General features: G+C 33.0%; 1 protein-coding gene across 5 annotated transcripts in view; it reads right to left on the bottom strand.

Moving 5' to 3' along the window:
* Positions 1-23173, bottom strand: part of LOC105203879 (transient receptor potential cation channel protein painless) — a 271244-nt gene that overhangs the window by 197910 nt on the left and 50161 nt on the right. For 4 of the 5 annotated variants that reach the window (XM_039457384.1, XM_039457387.1, XM_039457386.1 and 1 more), the window contains one exon: positions 7062-8501. The exons of the other annotated variant lie outside the window; for it this stretch is intronic. In XM_039457384.1, the coding sequence (XP_039313318.1) occupies positions 7062-8501 (1440 nt within the window). The remainder of the gene's footprint in view (positions 1-7061; positions 8502-23173) is intronic. 5 annotated transcript variants of the gene reach the window in all.

Here is a 23173-nt window from a genome sequence, read left to right on the forward strand (position 1 = left end):
CTTGCGTGAAAATTGCTAACATTTTTGCAATAGCAAACTTGTTTAATATTTGTTATAAATTTTTCGTCAAAACTTTCAACAGAGATGCTTGCTTTTCACCGCTAATTCGTCATATACTCTGTCAACAAGGTTGTAGTATATTTGATACAAATTTGCTAATAGTACCGAAATACTAATGTATGCAGACCATATGCAGACAAAATTTGTTACCAATCTTGGCAGTTGCAAAAATGGTTATAGGGCCATATGATATTTTAAGAGGATGCTAAAGTATCACGAATTACCAATATTTACAGCATCTAAATATCTTCGAATTGGCAGAATCACGAAAACTTTATATAGAATTGAAATACGCGAAGAGAGGTGCGTGAGAGAAATAAAAAAAGAGGTGCTTAGATAAATTTTACAAGAAAATTAAACAAAAAACTAATAAATCATTAAAAACTCACTCGTATAACCATCACCTGAGATTAACTTTACCTTAATACAGAAGTATAGCTCGTACGTACAAAATAAGAATACCGCACTCTTTAGAAAACACGCACGAATAACACTGACCGTGTGAAATTATGACCGTGTGAAATTACGACTAAACACCTAACAATAAAGATATCCTAATGTGTTTTTACAGCATGCATATTTCGCTCAGTGAAGCTAATTAAACTGTCATAAACAGAACAGTAATGGTGACCAACAGTAGTTGGTAGGTTTTTACGCAGATGGCGATATAATTGAAGAACAAAGACAGATCTATGCGTTGAAAAAAAAGAGTTTTAGCCTGGTCTCGCTTGACAAATAATAATCTGCTGTACCGATGTCAAGAAAGTTCGCGCGTTACTTTAGCATCCTCTTAAGGTGCTAATACACGGTTCTCTGATTGATTGATGACATTATAAAATGATATAATTTAAGACTTTTAAATAGAAGAATCGATTATGAATACTGGCCATAAACATGGAGTGAGCGGCAATGTTATTGTTACGGGTACTCTCTCTTTTTCTTTCTTTCTCTTGCCGTGTTTTCGCGCGTTTCTGGTAAAATTCAGGAAAGAAAGGATTTTGAGTGATTTTTGGCAAAGACGTAAAAAAATTAGAAAGCTTACACTTTTTATTAATATATGTATGTATGCATATATGTATGTTTTATAAATTACAAATATACACGTGTTTAATATTGTATTATACAATACTAAATAATAATAAAGTAAAGATTAATTTTCTTATTTTAATAAGATTTTTTATTTTTTGTGTGCATTTGAATTTTATATTTTAAAAGTAATTATACGTACTACGGGGTTATGTTTAAAAAAAATAGATTTTTTTTTTAATTATGTAGTGCAATTCTAAAATTTCATACATTAAAAGAAATCTCACTTGAGTTTAATTAGATTTTGTGTTATCATCCATTTCTTAAGGAAAAAAGTTACACTTGATTTTTATTAAAAAAAATTAAAGCTATTACTAAATGCATTTTGTAACGATAGCATCGTTACGCAGGTAAATTATATCTCTTTCTCGCTCGCACGCCGGATTATAACATATCGTTCCGTCTCTTTTACTCGCACACCCGATCACATGACGTCAGTACTCTCCGTCTCGCTCACTCGCACACGCAGCCAAGTGCCGTCGGTTCCGTTCTCCATCTCGCTCGCTCTTGCGCCCGGTCGCGTGACGTCACGCGTAGCATCGCGCGGGCACGTGCGCGTAGGTGCACGCCGAAAAGTGGGGTAAACACGTGGTTCCGACTGCGTGGGCGGCTGGAGGGTATAAATACGGAGCCATACCAGGAAGGAGCAACCAGTCGGTTCCAAATCACCGGTACCGACACTCCGGGAGTACTCGAAGCTCCTTGGCTGGGTGTTCTCGGCTTCCTTAAAGCGGGTGTACTCGGTTTCCTGAAAGCCCCTGACACCGGGTGTTCTCGGTTATCCGCACTCCTGTGCCGGGCGTTCTCGGTTTCCTGACACAAGCCGTTCACGGCTTCCTGACACCGGGCGTACTCGGTTATTCTATATCGCACTCCTGTGCCGGGTGTTCTCGGCTTCCTGACACAGGCCATTCACGGCCTCCTGATACCGGGCGTACTCGGTTACCCGTTTCTTCACCTGTTACCTGTCCTGTAATTTCGATTCTTAATTTTCGTTTTATTTTCAGAGCAAATTTAAAATAATTTTACTCGGTCGGCGACGACGCGTTTACCCGGAGTTACAACTTCCTCGCCGGATTCTCCTTGGATATCCTCCGTTCCGAGCGTTCCGTCCGAACAAGCGCCCTCCTAGCAAAGCGAGCGTATCTTGACCCCTTCCTCAGGTGAGCGTTAGTTATTAAGTTGCGTTAGCATTAAGTCCGCGTTACTTGTAATATTTTCCGAGCGTTAGTTTGTAAGATCCGCGTTTAGACTTAAGATTTCAATCGACACCGCAAGCGCTATAATTTAGTTTAAGTTTTCTACGTTTCTCTATGCGTGTACGTTATAATTAGTTTTAAGTTTTTTCCGCGTGTGAACAAACGTTCCAGGGAACACGAGTTCCGAAGGTGTTAACTTCCTCTCTTCCTAATAAATTTTTATTTTTTTGTATCACGGAGTGTGAGGAGATATTAAAAAAGATAATGAATATTTAAAATAAATATTTTGTTAATTTCTTTTCAAATCGGAGTTCCTTCTTTTCTCGACCCTGGCACCGGCGAACTAATCCGCGACCGCGAGAAAAGTCGTACCGTTGCAATTTTTTGGTTTTTTGCCCCGGTTTTTTTTTTCGAGCACATTTGGTGACTTTTTTATTTGTTTTAAAATTAAAGATATTTTTTTCTTTGCGCAAAATGTTTTTTAAACTGTTATAAAAATATATTGTTTTTACTAAAAAAATACTGTAAGACCTTTCTATATGATGTCGGTATCCCACCCAATTAGCAAGATGACGTAATTTGTCGTCATTTTGAAATCAAAAAACGTTTTTGATGTCACTTTAACTTTAAAATGATGACAAATAACGTCAGTTTGTTACCTGGGCAGATAGCATAGAGAATTCGAAAAGAATTCTGTTTGTCCCTGATTTACAAAACAAATTTTTTTCCCGTCCTATTTCTGTTCCAAAAGTATTCTTTAGGATTCCAAAAAATCCTAAAAGACTTCACTTTTATGTCACCAAAGGTGAGTTCTTTTTCAGATTTGAAAAGGTTTTCTTTTTAAGTTTATAAGAATTTGTAATAAATTCGAAATAATTTTTAAATAGTACTCTAATAAAACTTCAATAGAATTTTATTATTAATCATTTTATACGCTTTGTGGAATCCGAATGTGGAATAGGATAAGTTAGGATTATTGGAATGCTTTAAATTAAGTCACGGCAAAAAATGTACATTTCGGCCGATTTTCAGCTATTCTTTTTATCTTACCAGTCTGCACGCAGTCCAAATATTAATCGGCATTTGGATTGCGCAAGAAGTAGTGATGTAAAGGGAAAGCTAAAAATCAGCCAAAATGTGCATTTTTTACTGAGTCCTGTTTTAAATGCACGGACAAAGTGTAAATTGATTAAAATATATTTTGTGACAAAAATATGCTGTAACAAAGAGTATATTTTGTATGGTAACTACAATATATTTTGTATGAATACAAATGTACCGGCCATGATGCGTCATGGATATTATTAAGCTAGTAACACGGCGAACGTCTCTAGCGTCGAAAATATGAAATCAAGCTAAAAATTCTGTTCAAATCTATTACGAACAGATATAAAAAACTTCTTTAAGTTATTGGATCGTCTGGAAAATTCGTGCCGTTTTTTCGTAGATGATGTTTGAAGGCAAATTCAAGGAAGTTATTTCAATGCAATGCGTCAAATGCGTACGTATTTTGATAAGTGATATTTAGTGATAATAGTTATCACATTCAAATAAAAGCATTCCTCTTGGTATTAGTTTGAAAATAGAAAGAAGTAACGTGTTTTTTCAGTGCATTATGTTTTTTAATTTTTGTAAAGGCAAAATGCCACACAAACTTGAATAAATATGTACCGTGTACGGAGAGGATGCTGTAAGCGAACGCATGTGCCAGAAGTGGTTTGCTCAATTTTGTTCAGGAGATATAAATTGAATATGCTCCTCGTTCTATTTGGCCAATTACCACGAATGTTGATCAAATAACAGCTATAATCGATTTTGATCAGCAAATCACAATTCGAGAGATCGTATCAAAATTAAAAATTGGCAAATCAACTGTTTCCCAACTGTTTCCAAAATTTTTAATTCAAGTTTTGCTTGAAAATCGGCACAAATTTTTCGGACAACCTAATAATTTCAAAAGAAGTCAAAATGTGTACACTTTTAAGAAATTCCTTTCTAACTATCAAAAAGGAATTCTTTTTTAATTTACTTTAAACAGATTGTGTAAATTCAAATAAACTTAAGAAAAGGAATTCTTTTTACAACCAAATGGATTAGTAGTAGAGGAAAAGAGGGTAATATGGCACATATTTTTATTTTATTGAATAACTTTATTTATAATTAATATTTTTATTGAAACTTGAACGATTACATTTGTCAGAGTGTTGTTTGACAGATTATAAACTCAAAGTAATGAAATATTTATTATTTAAGACGTGATTTATAAAAATTTAATGCACTGCATAATCGATGGAATATAAAAAGTGGTTGTAATATGGCTATCCATAAAAATAACTTTAAAAAATTAGTTTATTTTAAAAGAAACACAGTACCTTGTTACAGAATTTTATATTTTTAATTTTCCATTGTTTAGAATTTTCCTGATTTAGAATTTTCCTGCATTCAGAAGCTTTAAAAATACCATTAGAAATTTCATTAAAAATATCATTTTATCCCTGTTTAACATTAAACAACAAGCATGAAATAATCTCTTAATGTTTCTTAACACCGCTCTTTAGATTGACAATCAATTTATCGAAGAAATATTTTGATATAAAAATTTCGCTTAAAAAGCCATGTTAACAAAATTCCATATTATTGTTTTAACTTTGTATAACTTGAAATGTATACGGCCGAATAAAAAGTTAAATAACAAAAAAAAAAACACTCGAGTATATGTACCTTCGTGTGATAATACACTCAAGTTTAAGAATAATGAGGAAGTGTATGTAATTATAGGTTAAAAGTGTACCTTCAAAAAGTTTAGAAGTGCTCAAAAGTAAAAATGCCTTATAACAATTGTCAGTCATATGTATTGGCATATTAGCATAACTAAAAAACGTTACTAAACAAATAACTCCATAAGCAATTGTTAGAATACGTCACCTAATAACGGAAATAATAGGGGTAGCCATATTGTTGTAAGTAGTCATAATACCCTCTTCTCCTCTACTATCTAGAATTATACATTGCATGCGGTTATTCAAAATATATATATCTTGTAGAATGTTCTTAATATGTACCAGGTGTACAAGTATGAAATGCGGATTTGAGACAACAGAAGGTGAATCAATGCAGTGTGTAGTATAAAGATTTGACGTATATGCCATTTTGTTGTGTCATCAACAAGAGTCAACGCGCACAAGTGATAAATTGAAAAAGTATTTGTATAGTATTGTATTGCTGTGTTCAATATAACGAAATTTGTGCCAAATAAAGAGCATTCGCGGACAGTGTTGATTTTTTGTTTTCATTTAAAGAAAACTGCTGCTGAATCATACCGATTACTTCGACAAGCTTATGGTGAACATGCTCTATCGCAAGATACGTGTGAACAATGGTTTTGGCGTTTCAAAAATGGTGATTTTGATGTTGCAGACAAGGAACACGGAAAACCACCAAAAAAATACAAAGATGTAGAATTGCAAGCATTGTTGGACGAAAACGATTCACAAACATAAAAACAACTCACAGAGCAATTGAGCGTTAGTTAACAAGTTGTTTCCAATCGCCTCCGAGAGATGGGAAAGATTCAAAAAGTCGACAGATGGATATCACATGAGTTGAATGAGAGGCAGATGGAGAAACGCAAAAACACATGTGGAATTTTGCTCAAACGATACAAAAGAAAGTTGTTTTTGCATCGTATCGTTATTGGAGATAAAAAGTTGATATATTTTGAAAATCCCAAGCGCAAAAAATCATGGACCCAAACGCACTATCCACTTCAACCGTAAGACCAAATCGTTCTGGCAGAAAGACAATGCTCTGTGTTTGGTGGGACTAGAAGGGTGTGGTCTATTATGAGCTGTTAAAGCTTGGTGAAACGGTTAATACCAAACGCTACCAACAACAATTGATCGATTTGAACCGTTCGCTACTCGAAAAACGACCAGAATATCGAAAAAGATAACACGATCATTTTTCTTCGACAATGCTTTATCACATACGGCAAAACCGGTTCGCGATACGTTGGAATCGCTCAGGTGGGAAGTGCTAGCCCATGGAGCTTACTTACCAGAGCTCCTTCCGATTACCACTTGTTTGTATCGATGGGTCACGTACTTGCTGAGCAGCTCTTTGGTTTGTATAAAGATGTGAAAAAATGGCTCGATGAATGGTTCACGGCAAGATTTTTAGTGGCGTATCTACAAATTACCCGAAAGATGGGAAAAATGTATAACTAGCAATGGAGCATACTTTGAATAAATTACTTTTTATCGTTCTTCCAAATTTTATGTGTTTTTTTCTTTTTTTGGAAAATGAATTTGCATTTCATACTTGTACATCTGATATATATTTTGAATTATTGTAGAGTGCCGTAGGATGTAGATAAGAACTTGCATAGTATATGCGAAGTATATCACTGTACGTACATCAAATATTCTAAAAGTATCAATAATCTACTATTATGATAATTTTGAAATATTCTCAGAATATTCTTGTTAAGGAAAATAACTTTTTATGTATTGTATGGTTTTACGGGGGCATATAAAGAATAAGTTCTAGTAAGATTTTAATACTAAACAATATTAAAAAATATAATACGTTTTATTACTTCTCTATTACTGATTTTACCATATTATTATTCTGTAAACTTTGTAGTTTTTAAAGTTATTTCAATTGTTGTCACTTTCTCTTGTAATTTGTTCAATATAGCTATAATCTTCTCATTACCTGTTAATTGATTTTTGTTCCAAATAATACGTTTAGCTTGTTTAATTATGTCTGGATCCATTATCGAGGTACTCCACTGTTTGTCACGCTTTATGGATTTACTGTGAATGTCCTTTTCGTAATATCGATCGTTATCATAAGCATCCGAGTTATCGCCTGGTTTAATAATGATTTTACCGTCTTTTAGAAAATGAGGAAACAAAAGAATTCTCTTAGGGAGGAATCTAAAAGGATTCCATCGCGAATTACTGCAAAAGCAATACCTGAAAGATTTGCCAACTACTATTTCTTCAATGTAGGCAACCAAACGTATTCGAGAAACAAGTCCAACTAATTCGGCTTTAGACAAAATCTCAGCGGTGTCACTGACTGCCAAGCCATTGAGTAGATTAAACAGTACAATAGCGATAAAAAAGACAAACAACATAAATACAATGTGGCTCCAAATTGGATGCGAGATGAACGGAATGTCGTTGGCGTCAAACTCGCCAGTGAGCATGATAACAGTTTTAAAGAGTGAAAGACCGGGATCGAGAAAGTTTGTGTCGTTGCCGTCTTTGAAAAGTGTGTAGAAAGCTAGAGCAAATGCAAAGATAAGAAACAGGTAAGGGAACAAAAAGCGTATGAAATTAAAAGAAACCGTTCGGAACATTTCAATGCCGGTCGACAAACGTGGATGCTGGCTGATTAAAATTACTAATTCGCAGGCCGACAACAGAATTACCAGAGCACCGATTTGAAGTCCTGCACCGCACAGTGCAGCAACAGTAAACATAATTAACATAATTTCTAACCAGTTTCTTAAACTCATTAGATAACGCTTAACGCAGGATATAAGTTGGAAAATCTCTCGGAGGATGAAAAGCAACAACATTATAGTGGTGAAGCCCCATAGAAAATTGTTCGGGACACTTCCCAAAGTACTTTCCGAAATTCTAACAGATTCGTTGGCAATTTGAGTTTTATTTTCTCTCCGAATATCATAAGTCATGTTGAAGATGTAAGCGTTTAACAAAAGATAAAAAATTATGTAAAAGACGAAATTTGCGTATAAAATATGCCGTATTCTATGCCATTTGAGATAGAGAAAAGAAGAGAGCAGCGGATGTTTCAGCAAGGGTTTGAGACCGCTGTTACCGGCAATGTACTTGAATATTTCCATTTCATGAGTTGTCCAATTAGTTTTATCTTGTTCCGTGGCAACATTGTGTGGCATTAAACAGCGATAATTAAATTCAATCGTACACTCGTTCGTTCGATCTTTTCGCGTTTGCAAACAATCATCGAAATAGCGCGATAACGTATGTGCCGATATATCTGCAATAGGCGGTATGTTGAATTTGTTCATATGACCAATGTAGCTGCCTCGATGGAGAAGTAATATTATAGCCTCTTGACAGCCAGAACTGATTGCGTAATGAAGCGGAGTATTGCCTTTATCTGCAAAATAAGTAAATTATAATAAGAAAAAGTTTGTAAAGCCTGTAAAGAAAAACATACAGAACTGCCGTGGTGAAAATTTTCTCATAATATTTTATAGGGAAGAAAAAGGTATTATGACTACTGTCGACAATATGGCTACCCCTATTATTTCCGTTATTAGGTGACGTATTCTAACAATTGCTTATGGCGTTATTTATTTAGTAGCCCGCCGTTTTTTAATGATGGTAATATGCCAATACATAATGACTGACAATTGTTATAAGGCATTTTTACTTTTGAGCACTTCTAAACTTTTTCAAGGTACACTTTTAACCTTTAATTACATACACTTCCTCATTATTGGCTTCGCAACCATGTCGAAAAAGCGAGCGCCATCGCGGCGAGCGCCATCGCGCACAAGTTCTTGGTTGGCCGTTTCATATCAGTGCATGTCAAAACGTCTTGGAGCGGTTTGTTTATTTCAGAAATGGTTTAAAAAAGTCTGACCAAGACAGCAATTACAAGTTTTTTCGAAACTGTCAACACCAGTTTTTTTTGTAATAAAGGTTTGGCTCTGGGAGCCAATTTAGTAAACAGTTGTAATGTAAGTGAAATTAGGAAAGAAATTCGTGGCAAATCTCGCCGAATTTTTGGCAATGTTTTAAAAATTTCCCCCGGAGTCGGGGGTGTTAGAAAACACACCGCTGTTTATAAGGTAGTTGAAGTATTTTTTATCTTCCATTTATTTACTTTATAGTATACGTTATGTTTATATATATTATTACCATTGTCAGTTTTCATTAAATTTTTTTGTTGCCTTTTGTGAAAAGTGTCTAAGTGAATTTTTTCGCGATATTTTTCAAATCCGTAATTCAATATAATTTGGAAAATTATTTTTCCTAAAAATATAATCATGCAAGTATAAACACTTTTTTGCAGACATTTATTTTCTTAACTTTATATTAACAATATAAGTTGAAAATTCCTATGTTTAATGTTTTCTCCTAAATAATAGTATCAAAATTTATTCACGAAAATTGCATGTTGAATGTTTCGTTGTTGGTGGTTTATTTCTTTTATTTCTTTTTTTAAATATAATAATTGATTTTATTTTCAAAGTAATCTCAAAAAGTATACTTTGTGCAAAAAATATATTTTTTGACATTTTTGCAATAATTCTTTTCACACTTTTTGCATGATATGTTAACCCACACAACACATGGACGTCCTTCGGACATCCGATTTATGTCCTGGATTGTTTTGTTTATGTCTTCGTATTTCGGACATTCGTTTTATGCCCGAAAGACGTACTCTGGACGTCCTGTTATATATGATTGCGATCGGTGCAGACTCAATAATTAGAATAATACATTAATACATTAATGTATTAATTATAATTGCATTCGGGGACATATCCGGAAATTATGTCGATCTAATTTCTGCGTGTATCTCCTGTATGTCCAGAGGACGTCCGTTGTATATCCAGAGAACATTCTCTATATCCCAATTAGCACACAATATTTTTAAAATGTTTTTAAAAATTTTAAAAACACTTAAAAATATTTATAAAAACGTTAAAAATAATGAGATAAGTGCCCTATTTTTAATTAAAAAAATGTTTATTTTAACGTTAAAAAGAATGTTTTTTTAAATATTGTTATGTCCTGCGGAGTAACGATTCTTTCCTTCGCAACAAGCGGATATTCTAATTAACGGGCCGAGCGACAGTGATCTCACCCCGATCCCAAGAATACGGTGACTCTCACGGCAATAATCAGATGTCACGAATTAAGTAGTTATAAATTCACTAATTATGGAGATCTGAAGTGACACCGTAGCTCAACGCCGGAAACACCCAAGATAGTAAAATCAGGGAGCTGGAAGACGCACGTGTGCACCCCTTTGAGTTCTGATGTCCGATACCTGCATAGCAACAAATCAAAGAATTTTTTGACATTTAATGATTCCGGGAGTTCAATTGTCAAACCTGCCGCTTTCTCGGATAACAATTACCGAGGAATATAAAAAAGTCGTAAAAGTAAATATTGCACGTGGGTGTATTAATGAATAAAGTGGTGCACACGGCCCTCGATGGGACAAAGGGAATCATAGATGAAAAATAGTATAAATAGGTGCGTCTTCTAGCGGAGCGTTCAGTTCAGCGCAGTCTAGTCTTCATTCCTCGTCCGAATCGCAGTTCCGTGGTATCTTGCATGCCCGAGTTCTGCGACTCTCGGATCCGCGGCCTCTAAACTCGTGCGGAGCACAAGTCTCGGTCGGGAAAGTGCCATAGTGAAAACCGGCATATCTGGGATCTGGCGACCATTCTCTATCGCACCCGCAATTTTGGCTGAATAGAAAGTGCCATAACGAAAACGAGCATATTTGGGATCTGCCGACCATTCTCCATCGCACCTGCAATCTTTTTGGCTGAATTGTTCGTCTCCCGCTGAGTCCGGCCCCAGTTTGGAGGTCTGCGGCCCGAGAGTACCACATTTGTCAACTCTAACAGTTTAACCAACAAGTAGTAAGTTTTAATCATAAGTTTATCTTTCCTAACTGACATTTCTCTCTTACGGATGATTTATACATATTCACATTACAACTTCCTCCCCCCCCCCCGAATCGAATGAAATTCTGTTTGATTCGATTCAACCTTGATTTCCATTTTGGATTAAATCGAGTTTCGGCTCGATTTGATTCAAAGAAATTTATACTCTTATTCTTCTGGATTGAATCAAACTCTGTTTGATTCGATTCAACCTTGATTTCCATTTTGGATTAAATCGAGTTTCGGGTCGATTTGATTCAAAGAAATTTAGACTTTCTGGATTTGAATCGGCCTCCGCCAATTTGATTCAGACTTACACTATTTTCTAATTCAACTACCTTCCCATCCCATCTCCCCAGCTAAAAATCTTTTTTTTTTTATTTATTCTTTTCTTTTCCTCTTTTGTATATTAGAGAGAAAAGGGGGTCGAACATTTTTGTTATTTTCGTTCTAGTGAATAACCATATTCCACCAAAAATACACAAAAATAAGTCTTGCGCCGGAGCCCGCCACCGTCGGAATCGCAGAAACCGGAGAGCAAGAAAGCTTGCTGCGTCGCTCAATCTCCCTTCTGAAGCAATACCGTTTATCGCTAACTTATTTAAATTAGGAACCTTACATAACAAACAATTAAATATCTCGATAATTTCCGGTAACACACCCACCAATTCTTCCGCTGAACCCTCTTACTCTCCAGTCGCTCTCGACGAAGAGGAACCGTCAACCCCCTCCGAACATGTAAATTCACCCGCTGAACTCTCTTACTCTCCAGTCCCTCTCGACGAAGAGGAACCGTTAACCCCCTCCGAACACGTAAACTCCCCCGCCTCTATTTCGAGTCCACTCACATATAGGATCTTCCCCAATTCCCCTATCTCCCTGTCTCCACCTCCAAACCCCAAGGTTCCGGACTTCGGGAAGGACGGATTTCTGCGGAGATCTCCGAGCCCCGAGTTCCTCGATTTTGAGGAAGAGGAAGAAGCTTCCTTAGAGCCTCCGATCCTCGGATTCCACGATCTTGAGGATGGACCTCCTCCCCCTTCTCCTGTCCACAGCGTGGAATATCTGGACGAGCTTCCACCACTTCCACCTTTTTCGTTTTTCGCTCCTGGCCCCCTCCAGTCGTTAAACGCCATCCTGTCTGTTCTTCCTTTGTGTTCCAATCCCCTCCCTCCTGGCGCATTTTCAATCGGGCTTGACCAGTTCGATCTGGAAACCGTTCGCGCCTACCTTCCCCACCTCTCTCTTGACGGAACTATTCTCATCTTCTTCCCCCACACGTACCCAAATTATTATTTAGTCCCGAAATTAATGTTCCTTAACCATTTTCGCCTCAATTTTGCTACTGTAAAAGAAATTAGAGAATAATATTTCTAAATAATATGGACACAATTACACATACACACGTGCGAATACCCTGTTCGTCACATTAGTATAGAATATTATAAATGTAAATATATATATATATATATATATATATATATGTATAATCGTAATGGTTAATCTCGAGCTTTGTATCACGAGTCTGAGGATTTTCCGTTTTTTTTTTATTACTAAATTGTGTTCCTTAACAGCTCTAATTTGTAATAAATTACTTTCACATAGAATTAATTTTTTTTCTTATATATATTTATCTTTCATTATTTTCTTTCAATAAATCGATAATTGATTATAAGGAAACTTGATTGACTTCTCAACCTGACTCATTATCCCTCGCTCTATTAAGCGAAGCACTAGGTCCGATCCCGAGGTAAAGCAATTAAATTTGCTGCCTCAAAACAGGACCAAGGGACGCGAGACACTCCCGGGTGTTTGTCGTTGGGCCCCCGCTGTGGTCCCACTGACCCATATACCTTGGGTTGTCGACGCAGCCTGTCGTGCTTTCTGTGCACGTTCTCAAGTTGTTACGTCCTTCCCTTCTCCCCACGTATCTTACCGATCCTTCTTCAACTCTGAACGTAACAATATTATAAAAACGTTTTTTAAACATTAAAAAAAATGTTTATTAAACGTTAAAGAAATGTTTTTTTAACGCAGAATAAATTAACAAAACAATATCCTTAAAAAATGATTTTAAAAGTTTTTGCAATAAAAAAATTTTTGAAAACATTAAAATTAATGAAATCATGCCTCTTTTTGCATTAAAAAAATTTTTGTTTTAATATTGAGATTTTTTCTAAAGAATTTTTTTTCGGAAATTTCCACGCGGTTATTTATTCAAGTCATAACCGCCGTAAACAATGCTTGATTTCTAAAGCTGCTGCAAACTGATTTCTCGTGATGATCTGTAAACACTTTGTGCTAATACATATACATCACTTATAGATCAGATCAATATATGTTATCGAAAAGACAAAATATATATAATTAAAACATATTATTTATATAAATATATATAATTAAGTTCATTTTTTACTAATTTTCATAAATATTATTGAAAGAATTTTTAAACAAATTTTAAAATCAATAATAATTGAAAAATTAATAGCTTAGATGTTAAATAAATAATAAATAAACATAATTTTATAGATATAAAAAAAAAGTAAAAAAATTAATATTAAATAAACATTTTAAAAATATTTACTAATATCAATTAAATATCTTATAAAAAATAAATACTTAAAAAAAAGTATTTAAGTTTATAAAAAAAAAAAAAAAAATTAAATTAAATTAATATTTAATAAATATTAAATTAATATTTTTAAAATTGTTTCAAATAAAAAATTAATGTAAAATAAATATTAAATTAATGTTAAATAAATGTTAAATTAATGTTTTTAAAATTGTTTTAAATGAAAAATTAATGCAAAGTAAATAATAAATTAATGATGAATAACGTTTTCTTAAATCATTATTGCAAATAAATTATTAAAGTACCATGAATATTAAATAAACATTAAATAAACGTAAAATAAACATTTTCCCAAATCATGATTTTAAATGAGTAATTAATGAAATATAATTGTTAAATAAACGTTAAATAATTATTAAATTAATATTTTCTTTAAATCATTATTTTAAATATTTAAATAATGTTAAATAAATATTTAATAAATGTGTAATAAATATGGTTGTTATAATAAACAATGAATAATTAATATTAAATAAATATTTAAAAAACATTTAAAAAATATTGTGTGCTGATTGGGGTCCGTACAAAGTAAATTAAATTTGGAAATATATTTAAATAATTACATTTTAAATAAACTATATAGATATAAAAGTTGTATAAATAAGATTATATTTTTATTTAATAACACATTTTTATAATTATATTTACTTTATTTGTTATTAAAAATATAATTATTTTTTATAACATTGGAAGAATCTCATTCTTTGTGTAAGTACTTTAAGTATTCAAGATGATTTTTATACAAAATTTTGTTGTCTGCTAAGTTATTCTGTAAATAAATAAATTTTGTTTATTTACAGAACTGATTCCCCATAGCAAAAAATGTCACTGCGATATTGCATAGATGTTGTTGTGTGACAAGTAATTAGTCATAATGATATCTCACAAGGAAACACAGGGAAGTGTCCGCCTCAGATTAAAACGAGTTTTTAATATGTTGTAGATCAAAATAAAAGACACGTATTTTTTTATACGTGCCCATATGCACTTTAAGGGGGTGAAACACCCCTTTGAAGAAAATCGGTTTTTTTCTTTCGAAGCGTATGCCGTCGAAACTATAAGAGATAGAAAAAAATGTTTTAAATGAAAGTTGAATGGCTCGAAGAGTAATTTATAACAGCGAAAAAAAAATTAAAAAAAAATTTTTTTTAATACTTTTTTCCACCACTTACCTTTTTTTCAAAATTTTTATTTTTTTTTATAAGCAAAATAAAGCTTATTTTATTACGAATTCAACGGTATATGATAAAGTTACGATACAACATTCCTATTTTCCAAAAATAATTAAAAACCTCTCTATACGCACCCATCCGCGCGTTTGTGCGCTACGGAAGTGACTCTCTCCGATTTCGACGTGCCTTTAATATGTTGTACAGATTAAAATAAGGGACACGTATTTTTTACACGTGTCCTAATACACTTTTAAGGGTGAAACACCCCTTTGAAGATAATCGGGTTTTTTTCTTTCGAAGTGTGTATCGTCGAAACCATAAAAGATAAAGAAAAATGTTCTCAAGGAAAGTTGAATGCATGTTTTTCTCGCATAAAATGACAAAAACATTTCGAGGACAGTCTGTGTCTAACATGAAAACGCAGACATTGAGAAAAACATTTACTACAAAATAAAACGACACTACACTAAAGAATAACAATAATTACGGTGTTGTAAGACATTAATTTCTTGTTTAGAAAATAATATGTAATTAATATAAGCTAAACATTTATTTACTGGTCTACATAATTCGACTAGAAAATTTGTTCTCTTCAATATTTTATAAATAAGGAGACTTGGATTACAAAAAATTATTACTCACACATTCCATACCTTCACTATCTAACGCCAGCTCATCAACTAACAACAAGAGAACTAACATAAAACTAATTTAAAAATTAGTTAGAAATTTCATCTTTTATACTGCATTTATACAATTCAATTAATGTGTTTATTAAATTCGGTTAGTGTAGAAATATGCATAACCACGCTACTGGTGCGTGCACTTAGGGTCATTTCCTATCTTGAAATAGAATGTTTACGTCTCAGCAGTATTAACATGTATAGATTCAAGAGTTACGTATGTAAGGAAATGACCCAAAATGCACGCGCCAATAGCGTGGTTATACATATTTCTACACTAATCGAATTTAATAAACACATTAATTGAATTGTATAAATGCAGTATAAAAGATGAAATTTCTAACTAATTTTTAAATAAATTTTTAAATTAGTTTTGTTAGTTCTCTTGTTAGTTGATAAGCTGGCGTTAGATAGTGAAGCTATGGAATGTGTGAGTAATAATTTTTTGTAATCCAAGTCTTCTTATTTATAAAATGTTGAAGAGAACAAATATTCTAGTCGAATCATGTAGACCAGTAAATAAATGTTTAACTTATATTAATTACATATTATTTTCTAAACAAAAAATTAATGTCTTACAACCGTAATTATTGTTATTCTTTAGTGTAGTGTCGTTTTATTTTGTAGTAAATGTTTTTCTCAATGTCTGCGTTTTCATGTTAGACACAGACTGTCTTCGAAATGTTTTTGTCATTTTATGCGAGAAAAACATGCATTCAACTTTCATTTGAAACATTTTTCTTTATCTTTTATAGTTTCGACGATACACGCTTCAAAAGAAAAAAACCCGATTTTCTTCAAAGGGGTGTTTCACCCTTAAAAGTATATTAGGACACGTGTAAAAAATACGTGTTCCTTATTTTAATCTGTACAACATATTAAAGGCACGTCGAAATCGGAGGGAGTCACTTCCGTAGCGCACAAACGCGCGGACGGGTACGCGTACCGTGCGTATAGAGAGGTTTTTAATTATTTTTGGAAAATGGGAATGTTGTATCGTAACTTTATCATATACCGTTGAATTTGTAATGAAATAAGCTTCATTTTGCTTATAAAAAGAATAAAAATTATGAAAAAAAGGTAAGTGGTAGGGGAAAGTATTAAAAAAAATAAAAAAAAAATTTTTTTTGCTGTTATAAACTACTCTTTGAGCCATTCAACTTTCCTTTAAAACATTTTTTTCTATCTCTTATAGTTTCGACGGCATACGCTTCGAAAGAAAAAAACCGATTTTCTTCAAAGGGGTGTTTCACCCCCTTAAAGTGCATATGGGCACGTATAAAAAAATACGTGTCCCTTATTTTTATCTGTACTACAACATATTAAAAACTCGTTTTAATCTGAGGCGGACACTTCCCTGTGTTTCCTTGTCAGTAATGTCATAGTGACATGCGAATGTCCGCACAATTTACATGTGACTTTGTGAACCTATTGTGATATTTTTCACTATATTTTTTGCTATAGAAAATCTATGCGTCGCAATGAAACTTCCCTGCCGAAAATGTGATTAAAACAGATTAAAATGGTATACTCTTTAATTGGTTTTAAGCTGTTTTAATCGATTCAATTCGCAAGCGGATTAAAAAGTAATCGGTTTTAATTCTATACGAATCGTAATTGATTTTAATATTGGTTTCGCGAATTATTTAAGTGTAATAAATAATATAAAAATTTTTTAAAATTTTAATTTATTGGCATTAAGACTCCTAAATACTCTCAGCGACCATGTTTAAAAATCCTAAAATTAGTATCGAGAAATGATATGCTAAAACGTTGAAAATTCTTGCGTGATATTTTTTTAAATAAAAAGCTATTTTCATGAAATAACATTGTACATCATTTTAACTAATTTGTAAAATTGTTCAAAAACTATTTTTTTCTTGACAATTGTTTATTAACTGCCAAAAAAGCATAGCTTTCGGACAATTTTACAAATTTTTTAACGTGATTTATAGTGTTGTCATCGAAATATCTCTTTATTTAAAAATGACATACTAGAATTGTTAGCGTCTCAACGTGTCACATCGCATTAAAATTTGATTTAATTATAAATTCTGTAATTTTAAATTGAAATGGATTTAACAAGTGAGTTCTGACACCAACGCTAGGTGGCCACACCGCAGGAGATTTTCTCGTATGTCGAGTGCGGCCACAGGCATTATATCTAGGCGCCACCGCGGCCGAGTCCCCAGTTCAATGACTTTTAGGAGCTGCTTATTGTAAACTCGAGACGGATACTCGCTCTCATTTTTTTTAAACATAACGTGTGTGTGGAACGCTGTTCCACATAAAATTTTATATTTATACATGTAGATAACAATTTGTATTGTTATTTAATCGTGTATATAAATTAAATATTTAATTCAAATTTAATCTTTTTTACTTCTTTTTAAAGAAAATGATACAAGAAATATTTTTTTTGTAAGCTAAACATTTATTACGTTTACAATAATGTATTCTGTTTTAATAAATCTATCTGACTTCTGATCTTATTTTCAATAGGTCTTAATACAATATTTTTGGTGCAGAAATCCCGATCAATTTGGATTACTTTTTTTTAATCGGTTTTAATCGCACATTTTCGGCAGGGTTTACATCAATTATCTTTAATATTTAAAGTTTTTAAAAGTTTAAAAAGAAATAAAGATTTTTTTGCATTATTTCTTAATTATGACGTAATTGTGCCCGTTTAATGTTTGGTGTGGACATTTTAAGTACGTCCTTTGTATGTCCCTAGGGTGGAACATGAGACATCCCTAATACATCCGGACGTACACAGGACGAACTTAAGACTCGTATCGGATGTCTAATTTGCGTCCTTCTTATGTCCATGTGTTGTATGGGTATTTGTTGTGTGTTAGTTGAACCCTAACAGAACAGTGCATAATACAAATTTCACATGCAATGGTGGAAAAGATTTCTGTAGACATGCAGCTGCACTATGCATTTTCGTTAACATAGAAAATACTTGTTCTAAAACTAGAGAGCCAATGAAGTGGAATCGACCTCCACAAGTGCAACTAGATAAATATCATTAAGGAGTTGCAATGAAAGAATTACTCCCACCAAAACAACATTTTCGTCTAGAAGAAGAAATATTTCAATTTGAGGACGTCGCAAGCACTGTTACAAAAGCTCATTTGCAGGAAGATAGTCCTGTATTGCGCTATATTTATTATTATTTCGGCCAACCAAGAACTTGTGCGCTACGCCACACGATAGCGCATCAAGCGTCGGTTTTGAAGCCAATTCTTAAACTTGAGTATATTATCACACGAAGGTATATAAACTCGCGTGTTTTTTTGTTATTTAACTTTTTATTTGGCCGTGTACATTTCGAGTTATACAAAGTTAAAACAAGAACATGGGATTTTGTTAATATGGCTTTCTAAACGAAATTTTTATATTGAAATATTTCTTCGATAAATCGATTGCCATTCTAAAGAGCAGTGTTTAGAAACGTTAGAGACATCATTTTATGCTTGTCGTTTAATGTTAAACAGAGATAAAATAATATTTTAAATAAAATTTCTAATGGTACTTCTGAATGCAAGAAAATTCTAAACAATGAAAAATTTAAAAATATTTAATTTTGTAACAAGGTGTTTTTTTTAAACTAAACTAATTTTAAACTAAATTAAACTAACTTTTTTAAAATTATTTTTATAAATAGCCATATTACAACCACTTTTTTTCTTCCACCGATTATGCAGTGCATTAAATTTTTATAAATCACGTCCTAAATAATAAATATTTCATTATTTTGAATGTAAAATCTGTCAAACAACACTCTGACAAATGTAATCGTTCAAATTTCAATAGAAAATATTAATTAAAAACAAAGTTATTCAATAAAATGAAAATCGGTTTCATATTACCCTCTCCTTTATTAAAAAAATGTTTTTATATTTTTACGAAGATTTCTAATAACAATTTGTAAATTTTGCTGATTTTTCAAGTTTTCTTCAGAATAAAATAAATTCTCAGAATATATTCATATAATACAAAGATTAATGAAAAAAATGTAAACTTTTTTAACTTTTCATATTTTTCATTTTTCATAAGATTTCTTCAGAAATTATGGAATAATAAATTTTAAGAATATATTCTACTCAAAAAGTAGTGTTTGTCGTTATCTATATAAAAGTATGTAGAGATTCTATAAAGAAAGAAAACTCGCCAATTAACCCTTAAACACATAAGTGGGACTGGAAAACCTTCCCGAAAAAACTTTACTTTTGTGTCATTTCATTTTAGTTAAGTAATGAAGTTGGTCAATCATAGCAGTCAATAGAGGAGACTTTAAACTTTTTTTCCATTTAGCCCGAATCTTTTTTTTCATTCCGTCTTTACACAGTAAGCGATCGAAAATCTAGGGGAATTTTCAATATGTGTTTAACGGTTAATCACGTGACTATTGGAGCTCTGATCGATTGGAGTATGGATCGTACATCTGTGCTCTATAAACCAACAAATAATGGATTTAAAAAGTCAAAAATAGATAGAAATGGTTGCAAATAATCAAGAATTTGATTTGGCATTAACCCAACCTGTAATAGGCATGGACCTCCTGTAAGTGGAAACGTTATGCAATAGAAAGAGAAAGAATATGAGAAGGCCATCTTTATTCTTGTCTAAAGTTGGGCGCGTAGCTGAATGTAGCTGACAATGAGTGGGGAGGTATTGTTTTGAGACTATTGAGGAGTCTCTCATTCTGTCTTTTTTTATTAGCTCACGCATTCGTGGTTGGCTCTTCCACTCTATATGTATATACAATTTGTTTGCTAACTACATGAGTCCATTTCTATCCATTTAAAGTTTAAGAATTCTTTGAATCCATTTTAATCTATCAAGTGAGATTGCAATTACGGGTTTTTAATTTTGTCAATCAAAAGAAATTATACGGGCCATGTAATCCATTTTAATTTATGACGTTGAATTGAAATGACTTAATTACTATTAAGCATGCCAACATGGGCTCAATCACATGAAACATTCAATACTTTCTACGTGATAAGTTATTGCTCTAATCGCGATTTTATTGCTCCAACCATTTAGCAGCAAATCACTTTTAAGAAAGTTAAAATTTATTTTTTCAATTCATTAAAAAAAGAAATTAAAACAATAAAATGCTTACGCTATAATTTAGTGCTAATTACGTGATTTCAAAATATACACATGAAATTTTTGAATTTGAAATAAACACATGAAATTTTTGGCTTATTCCCTTTGACCATTCCCGATGTAAACACGCACAAGAATAAAGTGCTACTTAAGATACAGACAGCGAATTGATTGTAGGATCAAAATATACCTTTGTTTATTTACTTTCGAATTATGCACAATGACATTTTTGTGCTCAACCTCTTTAATCGAAAAGCCGCGCCCGATATGAATACTTTACTTTATCGTTTGCTTCTTGAGTGACATTAAAGAATAAGTTTACGCTTATATAGAGTTTTGGGGTTTACAGTTTTTGCATGATTCAGAGAAACTGTGAAATGTAGTGATTTACATTGATTCATATAAAAACTGTAAACACCAAAACTCTACATAGGCATAAACTTATTCTTTACTGTATCACTCAAGAAGCAAATGATAAAGTCGTAACAATGCCTTGTTTGAACGAAATTCAATGTGCGCAAATTATTGATCTTTTGGAAGGATTGTATCAAAGTTATGTTGCAAGGAAAATAGGTGTTCACCGATCCTCTTTCGAGTTTGGGCTCGTTATCTAGAAACAGGCGGATTTCTTCGAAGAAAAAGACAAGGTTGAAGATGAATAACGTCAGCTAGAGAAGATCGCTTTATCATCAATGAGACAAATCGAAATCCAGTTAATGCTGGCGGTAACTGATGAATCATAGAGGAAACGCGGTTTTTCTTTGTTATTTGAGCTCGTATCGTTCATCGGATGGCATACCGGAAAAGTGATCAATATTTGTGTAAAATCAAAATATTGTAAATCTTGCGAATACTGAAAAAAAAGCCGATACAGAAGAGTATGCAGAGTGGCTCGAAGCTCATGTCAATGAATGTCATGCAAACCACCACGGTTCTGCTGGAAAAATGGAAATAGACTCGGTGATTGAAATGTTTTAGCGCTCATTGACATTACGTCAAGTAATTTATTCTAATTATGTTGGAGATGGTGATTGTAAAACCTTTAAAGGAATTTTAGATACTCAGCCTTATAAAAATGTTATTGTAGCCAAGAAAGAGTGCGTTGATCGGACGGGATCCGATAACGCACGGTACGATAACAACAATCATCTTGACTTATCTTCAAGTCGATCTTGACTCGGTAATCCAACCAACGGAAAAACTCTAAGCATCGGCCACTGTGAGTGGTGATGTGCTATCAGTCCCGTGGGCTATCGGGATCCGCCCGCGATGATCATGTACAAAAGCGTATGGGTACTCACCTTTGAAACCTAAAAAAATCTGTGAAAGGCCTCGGAGGTAAAAGAATGCTTACCGGCAAACTCATTAATAAGTTTACAATTTATTAGGGACTTGCCATTCGAAGAAACAAGGATTCCACTGATAAGATGAGAAACGAGATATGGGTAACGTTGTATCACAAGCTTTCAACAGACAAAGAACGGCAGCAAACGCAATGTCTGGCCGGTAAAGATTCTTGGTGTTTGTGGCAAAGGGCAAAAGCTACCAATTGTTTAGCTGCTTATCAACACAAGTCGGCACTGGCAGAAATAATTTTTAATGTTATTAAGCCGATTTATAATGAGTTAAGCAGCAACGACTCTCTCAACCGATGCATTGGCGGTTATACCCAAAATAGCAATGAGAGTTTCAATGCTACGGTCTCGTCTGTAGTTCCAAAAACTGTTTTAAGCAGCAAGGTCGTCCTTGATTTAGCTATAAATATTTCTGTTTATATTTATAACGATGGGTTGTTAAATATTATAAAAATTATAGAAGCGTTACAATCGGCCAGAACTGTTATAATTTCTGTATGAAAGCCAACGAGCGCCGCATCAAATTTTCGGCAATTAACTTGCTTACTGATGCTGCAAAAAAGATTTGACTGGCAAGTATGTCGACTAGAAAGGAAGAAGAGGAGAAGAATTTTAACATAGAAGGCCAAATGTGCTGGCATCGCAGACTAAAGGTAAATTGAAAATTTCTTTCTTTGAACTCTAATAAAAAAAACTTTAAATGCGTTTTTCTCAAAACTGTATTTTTAAAATCGAACGGATCCATAACTTTAACAGATCTTCATGAAATCACTTGAAATTTTAATTGTAGCTTCAGGTTAACATTTCTCAGCAAAGTACGTACGGATTTTTAATTTTGTTGCAAACTTTTAATTTTATAAATAACTTTTTACGCCATTTTTTCCCTAAAAACAAAACTCTTTCTTTAAACTCGCATCATTTTTAGAAAAAACAGAATTTAAAAATTTCCGTACGTACGTCTCTAGCTAATCATATCAAGATTTTAAAATTTTTTAGTGTTTTGTTCCAGGTCAAAAATTGTAGGAGGAATCGGTCCGCCCATGCGACGCTTTTCAAAAATGATGACATCTGCGGTTACGGAGCTCTAGCGCCGCCATTTTTTACTTTAAAATTAAAAAAAATTATACCTTTAAGTAAAGTGACTAGTAAAGCTCTTAATTTTAATGTGCTTGT

Source organism: Solenopsis invicta, chromosome 14 (assembly GCF_016802725.1).
Source record: "Solenopsis invicta isolate M01_SB chromosome 14, UNIL_Sinv_3.0, whole genome shotgun sequence".
Classification (NCBI taxonomy): Eukaryota; Metazoa; Arthropoda; class Insecta; order Hymenoptera; family Formicidae; genus Solenopsis; species Solenopsis invicta.